Source organism: Phyllobates terribilis, unplaced genomic scaffold, assembly GCF_046119375.1.
Source record: "Phyllobates terribilis strain yellow unplaced genomic scaffold, ASM4611937v1 Scaffold_5__5_contigs__length_657084704, whole genome shotgun sequence".
Lineage (NCBI taxonomy): Eukaryota > Metazoa > Chordata > Amphibia > Anura > Dendrobatidae > Phyllobates > Phyllobates terribilis.
The window spans coordinates 417671294-417684459 of record NW_027362765.1 but is presented as its reverse complement, the minus strand read 5'-3'; the positions used below and the strand labels follow the sequence as shown (position 1 = coordinate 417684459).

General features: G+C 42.9%; 1 protein-coding gene across 1 annotated transcript in view; it reads left to right on the top strand.

The window, feature by feature from the left end:
• STN1 (STN1 subunit of CST complex) overlaps positions 1–13166 on the top strand; it is a 55107-nt gene that overhangs the window by 26202 nt on the left and 15739 nt on the right. The window contains exons 2-4 of the mRNA XM_073685187.1: positions 8027–8158; positions 9897–9992; positions 11960–12031. Of these exons, the coding sequence (XP_073541288.1) occupies positions 8050–8158; positions 9897–9992; positions 11960–12031 (277 nt within the window). The 5' untranslated portion in view covers positions 8027–8049. The remainder of the gene's footprint in view (positions 1–8026; positions 8159–9896; positions 9993–11959; positions 12032–13166) is intronic.

Genomic DNA, 13166 nt, shown 5'->3' with positions numbered 1-13166 from the left:
GTATTTTCTCAGGTATTCTGTACATTGGAGCTCGGCTGTAGCGCAATGAATCTCTCGTAGAGAACTGCACGTTGTCTGCAGATGCATCTCCATGGAATTTCCAATCTACCCTAGATTCAGCCAGGCACAGACACAGATGTGCAGTGTTAGTTTGTGGTCTGACTCTTTAACAATCTCTTACCTGCTACTGTATACAGTGTAACCTTATCTTCTGGAAACGCTCTCGGGGCTTGTTCACACTTTGCATTTTACAGTACGCAGCATTTCACAAAGTAAATGAGATTTCTGAAATCTCATGCAGATTTTTTTTCAAATCCTGCAGTGTGTCAATCCTTTCAGCAATTTTCACCCACTCAAATGAATGGTGGGGGGGGGGACGCAAGTAAAGGGGCTTGAAAAGCAAAAATGTATTTTTTTTTATATTTACAGTGTGCGCAGCAGAAATAATCTGCTTCAAATACTAAAATTTTGCACATACTCTTATATGGCCAACTGAAATTGCTTCTGAAACTGACTATTAGATGGCTACTGGTGAAACAACGATTTGGACAACCCTTGATTAAGGGCTCATTCAGATATCCAATTTTTCCACGTAAAATAAACTGATTTATTCTGATCAGACTGTTATCCATTTTTCTTATACTTGGAGAAAAAAAAAAGTTTTCTCTTTCCCCATGACGGCACCACGGAGAGAGGGGATCTGCCCTTCAAGGACAGGAAACCTACAGATAAAAAGGGCGGCACCTCTCTCCCGCATCAGTTGGTTTCCTGTCCTTGACAGGGACCTACGGATGAAAAATCTAAAAAAATCCAGATTGGAGCCAGTTCAGCTACAGGAATACTTAGGTATCCTGTTAGATTCAAGGAGTCAGGAATGCCGTCTTCCGGAAGGGAAAGTCCAAAATATGATAGCCCGTGTGTCCTATGTGGAAAAGCATCCGGTTATGACACTAAGGGGACCAATGTCCCTCCTAGGTTCTATGACTGCCTGCATCCCGGGTGTCCGCTGGGCTCAGTTGCACACCAGGGTCTTACAATGGGAGATCTTGGGGGCGGAAAAATCTCTAAGAGGGCACCTAGAAGGTCGACTGACCTTATCCTCAAAAACTTTACTTTCCCTAACATGGTGGACAAAGGAAGAAAATCTAGGCAGGGGCGTCCCATGGACAATATCGGCACCCCAGATTCTGACAACAGATGCAAGCCCCAGGGGGTGGGGGGCTCATCTAGACGACCGAGTGGCTCAGGGGGTCTGGGCAAAGGGGGTGGAAGGTTCTTCCTCCAACATGAAAGAACTTCTGGCGGTGAAGTATGGCCTCTTGGAATTTCTAAACGTGTTAAAAGGTCACCACGTGAGAGTGTTCTCGGACAACCGGGTAGTGGTGGCATATCTAAATCACCTGGGGGGTACCCGGTCCATCTCCCTTCTTCAGGCGTCAAGCTCCATCCTCCACATAGCAGAGAGAAATTTAGATTCCTTATCAGCTCTGCACATAAAAGGGTCAATGAACGTCACGGCGGACTTCCTAAGCCGGACCCAGTTGAGACAGGGCGAATGGGAGCTGAACCAGCTAGTGTTCAAAAAGATCACGAGGGCTTGGGGAATCCCATGTATAGACCCATTCGCCAACTGGAAAAACAAAAAGGTGGACACGTTTTGCTCGATCGACCCCAGGGGGAACCCAGTAGCACTAGACGCTTTTTTGATTCCATGGGACCACCAGCTAGTATATACCTTTCCTCCGATTGCTCTCATTCCGGCAGTTCTGAGGACGATCAGGGAAGACGAGGCGAATGTGATCCTGATCGCCCCCTTCTGGCCAAGAAGGCCTTGGTTTTCCTGGCTGAGGATCATGTCCGTCTCCGACCCCTGGGTCCTTCCGGAAGTTCCGGACCTGCTGTCTCAGGGTCCAGTACTCCACCCGCAGGTAACAAACCTGCACTTGACAGCTTGGAATTTGAGAGGTCACTCTTGAGGGATAAAGGGTTTCCCCCCAATCTAATCTCTACCTTGCTGCAGAGTAGGAAACCTGTAACTACTAGACTCTACGGGAAAACTTGGAAGAAATTCCTTTCCTTTGCAGGTACGGATATAGTAGGGGAGGCCCCCGTGGTTACCATCCTGGAGTTCCTTCAGAGGGGGTTGGAGCTGGGGTTGGCCACGAGCACGCTGAAGGTTCAGGTGGCAGCTCTGGGAGCCCTGTATAACTGCAACCTGGCAAAGGATAGATGGGTCTCCAGGTTCATCAGGGCATCTCATAGATCCAGGCCCATCCCCTCCCGGAAGGCTCCTCCGTGGGATTTAAATCTTGTTCTTTCAGCCCTGACCAGAGGCCCCTTTGAACCACTAGGGGAAGCGTCCCTTAAACTCTTGTCCCTTCTGGTAGCCCTCACCTCGGCTCGCCGCATTAGTGACATCCAAACATTATCCGCGGGACCCCCCTTTACGCAGATTCTAGACGACAGAGTGACGCTTAGGACCGACCCAGCGTACCTTCCTAAGGTGGGATCCCTTTTTCACAGGTCACAGGAGGTCACCCTCCCTTCCTTCTGCGCAGCCCCAAAAAACAAGGGGGAAGAGGCCCTTACGCCTTGGACGTCAGGAGGTGCATTATGCAATATTTAGAGGCCACATGGGAGTGTAGGAAGGACAGGGCTCTTTTTGTGTGCTTCCAGGGATCTCGGAAGGGACAGAAAGCTTCCAAGGGAACCCTGGCAAGGTGGATAAGGGAAGCCATTTCCCTGGCTTATTCCTCAAGCGGGGAAACAGCGCCAGTGGGCCTAAGGGCGCACTCGACAAGGGCAGTGGCAGCCTCCTGGGCGGAGAAGGCCGGAGCTTCAATCGAACAGATATGTAGAGCGGCGACCTGGTCTTCTCCCTCCACGTTCTTTAAACACTACCGGCTGGATCTAACATCGTCTTCAGATCTTACCTTTGGCAGAAGGGTTCTGGAAGCGGTGGTCCCTCCCTAATCTTCACTGCTCTGCAATCTCTCCGTGGTGCCGTCATGGGGAAAGAGAAAGAGTAGTTACTTACCGGTAACGAAATTTCTCGGAACCCATGACGGCATCCGTACATTCCCTCCCCCTTTTTTCTTACACATGGGTGTGCACAATCGTTACTACCTGTTTGGTTAGTCACAGGGTGTGTCTGAAAAAAAAAAAATAAATAAAAAATACATATATAATATATATAAATAAAAATGCCATATTTGGTGTTACTAACCTGGCGGTCCTTTCGGTGCTCTGTAAACCAACTGATGCGGGAGAGAGGTGCCGCCCTTTTTATCTGTAGGTTTCCTGTCCTTGAAGGGCGGATCCCCTCTCTCCGTGGTGCCGTCATGGGTTCCGAGAAATTTCTTTACCCGTAAGTAACTACTCTTTCTCCAACTTCTACTTTCTGTCAGTCCATGAAAATCAGATCGCACTCGGATGTCATCTGAGTGCAGTCTTTTTTTTTTTTTTTTCATGGATGCATTGCTAATTTTGATCTGACTCTTGGATCAAAATAAGGTGCTATCCTTGGTTTTGATGGATAGCACTCGTACCTTTGCTATTATATGAGGCCGTACAGCATGCACGATTTGCCTCCAAGAATCAGATGGCGCTCGTCCATTCATGTCTATGGGTCCGTGACAAAAATCGGTCCGAATTTCATGAACTGACATAATGGAGAAGGTGGAGAAACATCTTTTTCAGGCTCCATACACCAAGGAAACCTATAAAAAAAAACATTCAAAAGAATGAACAAATGCATTTCTATGTAAAAACGTCTTGCTGTGTTTATTGCTTCTTTTAACCGCTTCAATTTTCTGAAAACGCCAAGCTGTTAAAACCAATAGGAAAGACTATAGGAAAGTTCATGAAAAAATATGGAAAGTGTCCAGATGTTTTGTTTTTTTTGGAGAGTTTTGCCATAGTTTTTGCTTCGAAAAAAAGCTATTGGAGTTTCTACATTATTTAGTGGAGTAAAAAAAATGACAGTAAAAAAAAGACAAAAACCATGGGAAAACCCTCCAAAAATACAGGCTGAAAAAACATCCGAAGAGGAAAAAAAACGACACAAAAGAAGCTTCAGGAAAGTTTTTATTTAGCTTTGTTCATTTGCTGCAAGTTTTGGAAAGCACTTGTTTTGCTGGACTAGTTTGACCTGCTGCGTTCCCGGACTGCCTGTCAGTGCCAGCCGCACACCGTACAAATCACGACAATCTGTTCTGACCATTTTTGCAAACTCATATAAATTCTTCTAGGGATTATATAAGAGTAGAGGGGGGGAAACTACTCTTGTATCCTAAAAACAGCAGTGCATTGTCTTTGGGCCGGGTCTGGAATTATGCCTTGGTTGGAACTGAGTGATTGGAGCTGAGCTGTATTACAAGACAGTCAAGAAATTAGAGTGGCGCACATGCCCGGTCAGATAGACTGTACTGTGCCAGGCGGGTCGAGGAGGCCGTGAATCACACAGGCTGTGTATATGAGCGCAGAAAGAGTGGAGCACCCACTACAGATGGACACAATCATCAGCGTAGTGTTTGTCAGCAAGAAAAGTTCTTCCATGGGATGTAGAAGGGGAAATCGCTCCAGGAATGAAGCTGTGCTGATACGGTTGAGCTAGTGAAGGCAGCAGCCTCCTGGACATGCCGACCTCACATCCAACATGTATTACTGGCAGTAATCTACTAACAAGAAAAAAATGTGCTTCTAGGAGCAAGGTGCACACTGCATATCAGGGGGGAAGCATCTGGAAATAAAATGATAAAGATAAAACTTAACTTTATAAAACTTCATAAAACTTCAGTTTATCCTGAAACTTAGTCTAACTTTATAAAACTTTTTCCATGTCTAAGGTGTTCATAGGTTTGGCACGAAAGTCTGCAGTCACTCTATGTATGGATAGCGTACTCTGTCAGGATTTTCTGGTGAGGACGGTGAGACCAGGTGCATTCCGACTAGACGTGTGCAGGCGAGCTCAATTCACTTGACTTGAACAAGGTTGTGCACTTCTAGTTGGAATGTGGCCGGAGCGACTGCAGACTTTCGTGCCGATCCTGGACAACCCCTATTAGCCATATTTTCCGGGTTACAGCTATAGGAGGTGCAGAAGTATCCATAGAGTCCGGGAAAGTTGTCACATCAGAAGACTCCAGTATTAGGCTCATGGTTGATGGTGTCTCTGTTGCAGATTTTGCGCTGTACAATCAGTGAGACTGTGAGCACTACTGGTGACTGCACTACTAATTCTCCCTACTCAGGATGACTTGTGGTCCGACCGGCTGTAATGCTTGTAAAGCGTTTATCAGATTAGGACTGGGAGTTGGCTATTTGTTATTACCTCTGTCTCCTTTAAAGATTTTATAATTCCCTCCCTTCGCTCTGGTTACTTCCTTTCACCCACTGAGATCAGACACAACAATGCAGGAAATGAATCAACAGCATGTAATGCATCACTATTCACAATTTGAGTTAGACATGTTATTTTAGGCCAAAAAATGATGCATGCTGTGAGTACATTTGCTTGATTTTATATCCAGTTATTTTTCCAAACTCCCCTACATACATGCACACTCTGCTCTGTTGAGCATACATATTTACTTCAATGGGGAGAGGGGAATAAGCTTCTTCTTATTCCCAGATACACGTCTGGCAGCTGCATACCTCCAGTGGAAACAGAAGGTGCTCATACATTTTAGATCAGTGTGCCAAACCAACCAATGTTAGCCGACCATGTTCTAAAGTTCGTAATGTCCTCCCTACTCTGCCCCAAATATTCACATCGAAAAAATAAGGATCGGGCATGTCGAATTTCAATGTCCAATCCCTTTGTTCTCAGAGGAGTTGAGAGGAATCTCGTAGTGACCTACTTACTACTTCCCACTGAGAATACATGTACGCTCTGCTGGACCGAGTGGTCATGCGTTTGGAGTAGTTGGTACCAATATCTGTCATTTTGGCCAGCAGCTATTCCCCCTGACCGTCTTAACATGATCCGGAATCCAGCATGACTGATGTTTCTTGCGCAGTCAGAGGAGAGTCAGGAGATCTTCAAACCCTCTAGACCACAGATGTCAAACTCAGGCCCGCGGGCCAAATCTGGCCTTCAGAGTGATTATATTTGGCTCGCAACGCCGGGAACTATGTATTACCATTATACTGTATGGAGCACTATGGTGGGGCCATTATTCTGTATGGAGGACTATGTGAGGCCCATTATACTGTATGGAGGACTATGTGGGGTCCGTTATACTGTAAGGATGACTATGTGGGACCCATTGTACGGTATGGAGCACTATGTGGGACCCATTATACTGTATGGAGGACTATGGTGGGGCCATTATTCTGTATGGAGGACTATGTGGGGCCATTATACTGTATGGAGGACTATGTGGGACCCATTATACTGTATGGAGGACTATGTGGGACCCATTGTACGGTATGGAGCACTATGTGGGACCCATTATACTGTATGGAGGACTATGTGGGACCCATTATACTGTATGGAGGACTATGTGGGGCCATTATTCTGTATGGAGGACTGTGTGGGGACCATTATACTGTATGGAGGACTATATGAGGACCATTATTCTGTATGGAGGACTATGTGGGGACCATTATACTGTATAGGGGACTATGTGGGGCCCATTATACTGTATGGAGCACTAGGTGGAGCAATTATATTTTATGGAGGACTATGTGGGGACCATTAGACTGTATGCAGGACTATGTGGGGCCCATTATTCTGTATGGAGGACTATGTGGGGCCCATTATACTGTATGGAGGACTATGGTGCCCATTATACTGTATGGAGGACTATGTGGTGCTATTATACTGTATGGAGGACTATGTGGGGCCATTATTCTGTATGGAGCACTATGACGGACCCATTATACTGTATGGAGCACTATGTGGGGCCATTATTCTGTATGGAGGACTATGTGGGGCCATTATTCTGTATGGAGGACTATGTGGGGCCCATTATTCTGTATGGAGGACTATGTGGGGCCCATTATACTGTATGGAGGACTATGTCGGGCCATTATACTGTATGGAGGACTATGTCGGGCCATTATTCTGTATGGAGCACTATGTGGGACCCATTATACTGTATGGAGGACTATGTGGGACCCATTATACTGTATGGAGGACTATGTGGGGCCCATTATACTGTATAGGGGACTATGTGGGGCCCATTGTACGGTACGGAGGACTATGTGGGGCCCATTGTACTGTATGTGCTAATTTTATTCTGAGATCTATTAATTAAAATGTACTTTGTTGGTGGGACAACTCCTTTTAACTTTGTTCTCAAATGAAAAGCTTCATCATTATATTTGATATGGAAAAACTTCCTCAATTGTAGACATTTTTTTTAATAAATATCAAGGTTGACCCCCGACCTTGTTCAAGTTTTTAATTTTGTCCCTCTGTGTATTTGAGTTTGACATCCCTGCTCTAGACTGTGAGACAAAACATTGTACAGTCACCATATTTGCTGTTAAGCTTCTAAGATGTATGTAAAATGCATCCTTAAATGCCCCCATTTGCTGGTTTTAAATTTTGGGGTCTTTGTAGATGATTGGAATAAGTGCATACAGTAAAACAAAATGTATGCTGCTTGTTATACTTTTTTATACAGTGGAATCCCATGAGTTCATCCTCAATTAGGTTTTTTATTGTTATCTGCCTATAATTGATTGATAAGCTTATAGACTTCTGGTTCATTCCAGGAGACTTTTCAGAAGTCTCATTATCATCACAGACAGATTACATAGACAGATAACACCTCTATATACAGGAGATGATACAGGATTCACAATAGGTGATATCACAGCTCACCTCCTCCCCCTCCACCACAATGACGTACCTAGATTAGCGCATGCTCAGATAATAATTTTAGAAATATGATTTTTTTTTTTTTTTTTTTTTTTTTAAATACATGTAACATAAAAACCTGGATAGTTTTCTGATGACACATTTCTTTTAAGCTTCATTTTAGATAAATTTCCGTCTCTTTGTCTTGTCATTCAGATCTCTGAACACCCGCATGTTTCATGGAAGAATTACCGTCACTCTTGTGGGGATTGGATCCAGTGTTTCTAGCATTTGCCAAGTTGTACATTAGAGACATTTTGGAACTAAAGGAGTCTCATCAAGTACCTGGTAAGTCCAGACAAAAACTGAGTGTATTTGAAATGTTCCCTTCTCTCTCGCCCGTCACTTATGAAAGGAACATATCTAATACACTAGATGTGTTATTTTCGGCTACTTTTTCAGTCTGTAGCGATCACTTATTTTCGTCCACTTTTTCAGTCTGTGGCGATCACTTATTTCCGGCCACTTTTCAGTCTGTGACGATCACTTACTTCTGGTCACTTTTTCAGTCTGTAGCGATCACTTACTTCTGGCCACTTTTTCAGTCTGTAGCGATCACTTACTTCTGGTCACTTTTTCAGTCTGTAGCGATCACTTACTTCCGGTCACTTTTTCAGTCTGGCGATCACTTTTTTTAGCCGCTTTTTCAGTCTATGGAAATCACTTAGTATAATACAGCTTACACCACACTCGAGAACAAAAAGTATTCCCATTGTTATGGGCTTGGCATCGATGCGATATAAAAGGTTTGGGGAACACAGCGTTTTTTGAAAGGTTCCTAGTTGCATGGTAGTTTTACAAACTTTTCCGAGATGTCTCCACTTTCTACAGGAGCTTCCAAGATGTCCTGGGAGACTTAATAAGTATGTATAATGTGTATTATGGAAATAAAAGGACACCCAGAGAGGCAGCAGAGGGCTCGCAATGTTTTTGACAAGTGTTCCATAATTTTCTTTTTACTTTTGTAAGAGTAGAGCTTCCCGACATAGGAATTAATAGTACATCCCATCCCAGGGGGCCAACTGGGTCACATTGCTGGCATCTACCTGTAACAGCAGCAGCTGACTACAACATTAGTTTGCCATTGTACGTGCACTGGCTCCTATTGGCCCCCACGACTCACTTGATGGTTGCTGATGAGTTGTTATAGCAGAAGGGGGTCATCTTAATCCCCCAATTAATAGCTTTGAAGGGATTTTCAAGCGTTTATTTTTTTGGAAACATTCTTTGCAGTCTTGAAATTGGACAGTGCCTAGTTTGGGAGGTTTTGTTCGTGATCCATGTCAAAGAAGTGACTGGCACTTTCTTTTTTCCCAGACCTCTTTAGGGGAAAAAAAAGCTTAAAAAAAAATAAAAATTGTCATTTGAACAGTAAAGTGGTTATCCAATAGAAATGATTTGGTAGAGTTTTCGAAAACTTTTTGGAGTACTTTATGAGAAGGATTTTGGAGAGGATTCATTACGAAACTCTATGCGCACATATTCTAAGAAGCTTAAAAATAAAGTAAAAAATAATAGAACATTTTTTAAAAAGTAAGAATAGTTCAAATCGCCTCTTTTCTCAAGTTAAACCTAAATAAGAAAAATTGACCTATTTGGTATTGCCGCATCCATAAAAGTCTCATCTATCAGAAAATAAAAGTAACTAACCCATACGGTAAACCTGATAAAAAGGAAAAAAAATAAAGTGCCAGAATTGCATTTTTTTGGTTGCCACACATCCCTGAAAAAAATATATACCACCAATTGGTGCAAAAAAACTAACCCCCACGCAGCTCGACATAAAAATAAATGTCTATGTCTCAGGAAATGGCAACATGAACATAGTATATGTTTATATATATATATATATATATATATATATATATATATATATATATATATATATATAATATATCCCAGCCGTCACAGGCTGGGAAAGGGGGTGTTCCCAGATTTTTTTTGGCAGGTCCCCATAACCAGTAAACTTTTTTTCTTTTGCTTTCAATCTATAGGTTTATTCTAATGTTTATTTCTATTATTACAGGAATCTTTTTCTATAGCGGTCATCCCATCAGACAAGTCGATATATTAGGGACTGTAGTGTCGGTGAGAGAGAAGGACGCTTTCTACAGCTACGGAGGTATTATTGCTGTGTACCGGACCCATACACACATATCACATAATGTTCGCTGTTTTCTTGGCTGTAACATTGTATCACTGTACAGAATGTAAATCCTACTCTCCTGTGGTAAAACACTTACATAAATAGAATCTGTCAGCAGATTTTTGTTATCTGAGAGCCGCATGATATAGGGGCTGAGACCCTGATTCCGGCGATGTGTTACTTGCTGCCATTTTCATACAATCCCTGTTTTCTCTGCTGCAGATCTAGCAGTGCTTGGAATGCTGAGCTCTGTTCAACCCCGCCCACACCTCTGATTGGCTGCTTTCTGTGTGCACTGTACATGGTCTTGGGGGCGGGGTTATACAGAGCAGTTGACTAGGAGGCACGAGACAACTAGTCCTCTATTGATAATCTCCTGCTGATAAAACACTGATTTTTATTGAAACAGCACCACACAGCTAAGTAAGTGACACATCGAAGGAATCAGGATCTCAGCCCCTACATCATGCTGCTCTTAGATTGCATCGCAAAAAATGCTGACAGATTCCCTTTAAATTTATATTCTTAAATTCAGACAATGTCTGCTCGTATTCCCCATGTAATCCCAGGATGATTGATTTTATTTGAATCATACCCTAATCCCTCAATATGGCATTTCATTTTGCTATGATTAGTTGACCATAGTACACAGATCCAGTAATATGATGGCAAATGACTGCCGTCATAGAGAACCCAAATGACCGCCTATTACAGCAGCAGCGTTGCAAATGAGAGTTTCAGAAATGAAGATTCGCAACGTAAATTGTCCGGATCAGTAGATCTAAAACCCACAGTATTTCAATGTATGCAGTGGATTTCTTTGCTATGAAACCAAATTTAGATGCAACTTTTCCGCACCTGAAAGGTCCCAATGATTAAATTCTGGATTTACAGAATTGTAATAACCCAAAAAAATATCAGCGACCCCACCTGTGCCTCAGCTGTACACCTTCGGGCTTTGCTTCTGTTGCCTATTTGTAGGATTTTCACAAACTCATGGCTAAAAACATTATGCAGTCAATTGCCACAAAAGGGGCCAATACCTACAAGGGATCCGCGGATATACGATTAGGGCAATCTGCAGTCCAAACTAGGGAAACAAAATCTGTATGGCGCCCCTGACAGTCCTGTCTACAGTATTATTGCCATATATCTTAGTAGGGTAAATGAAAAAAGTCTATAAAGACTCTAATATAATGTAATGTGTATGATAAATCTTTATCCAAGGGTTAATGTTTCTCCTTGCGGAGAGTGACATGTCGGACGTCTCTCACCCAGCCAAACCAGATCTCACACTTTGCACTGATGAGGGGAAGCACAGTGTCTGCAATTTGAGATTTTGGCTTTAACCCTATGTCATGTGACAAGGCTCGTTAGAAACTCGATATTGACTTTTAGGATTGCTACTTCCAATAGGTGGCGCTGTAGAGTTCTAGTCCTCTTCCTCTCTGAAGAGATAATTTGATAAATCTATAAGAACAGGTAACATCTGCTTTATTACTGGGATCCACCCAGTGCATTTTTATACGTTCAGCATGGGAACACATCGCTGGTACGTTTGCTTGATTACCCAAACAATACACCCTTTCTGAGTTCACATTTACTATCCTCCTGTTTGTGGGCCGCCGGCCAAGCTGCCCCACCCATCCCCTTCTTCCTCCGCTGCCGTCTGCCGCCGACTAATGGTTCAGTTTCCTGCTCTCCCCTCGCTGTTCTAAAAGCAGATTGAGAAGACGGACTGCCAATTTCCCTATGAAGCCCTTAACGAATTGATGATTTATTATTATTGAGGATTCTTTAATAAAAAATTCTGTAATTGTCTTAAGTGACTCCTAATGTGTCCATCACTAGTTACTACATACAGTAGATATATGGACTGTATTTTGCACACTCACATTTTGCTTTTTATGTGATTTCTTGTCTTTTTGTAACTTCTTATGAAGTGGATGACAGCACCGGAGTGATCAACTGCACATGCTGGAAATCCTCCGGGCCAAAATGTTCATCATCTTCAGGTGAGACGGCACTTATACGATAGCAATAAATAAGTTTGTCACATTATGTATCACCTCTTCATTCTTGCTCCTGTGTAGTTTACTGTACATGTACGAAGTTAATAAATAAGTCAAAAAAACGACGTGAGGTCCCCCTTATTTTTGACAACTAGCCAAGGTAAAGCAGGCAGCTGGGGGCTGATATTATCAGGCTGAGAAGGTCCATGGTTATTGGGCTCTTCCCAGCTTAAAAATACCAACCCTCAACCACTCCAGAATTGGTGCACCACATTAGATGTGCTAAATCTGGCGCTTTGCCCGCCTATTCCCTATTGCTCTGGTGCGGTAGCAATTGGGGTAATTTTAGTTGGGGTTGATGACAGCTGTTATCTGTCAAAATCACAGGTGGCATCAAGCCCTGGGGTTAGTAATGGAGGGGTGTCTATTAGACATCCCTATTACTAACCCAGTAATCAAAAATAGCAACACACACACACAGTCAAAAAATGGTTTATTTGCATAAAGACTCCCCCGCACTATCCCTGGTTCACCAATTTATTGGAAAAAGGGAAAGGGACAATAACCAGGGACCTTCCCAGCCTGATAATTTCAGCCTGCAGCTGTCTGCTTTACCTTTGCTGGTTACAAAAAAATGCACGTCATTTTTTTCATTCATTTATTTATTTGCTTAATACAAGTACAGTATGCTACACATGCAAAGCACTGATTATATATCTCACGGATATCTATCTATCTTTGCACATCTTTGATACCTAAACATCTGTCATTCCTATTCTGCATTCTATTCCTGTACATGACACACGGACTGGAAATATCTGGACGTGTGAAGGAGGCTTTAGGTTGGGATCACATGTTTGTATATTTGGTGTGAATTTTACATGGCGGCATTCTACTTTGCATCAAAAATATTTTCTGTACTTATTAATATGTTTTATGTGCGTTTTTTGACGTGCGACGGATTTAAAAAATCATTTCTATACAGTTTCCGACCAAAAGAACATTGCAGCGTGTGGATGAGATGTAATTAAAGCTCATCCATGTTGCTGCTACTCTGAAATTTTTCACGTAAAGTCCGCACAAAATACACAACTTGTGATCCAGAAACTTTCCAAGGTGAAACTTTATGGGTGCATAT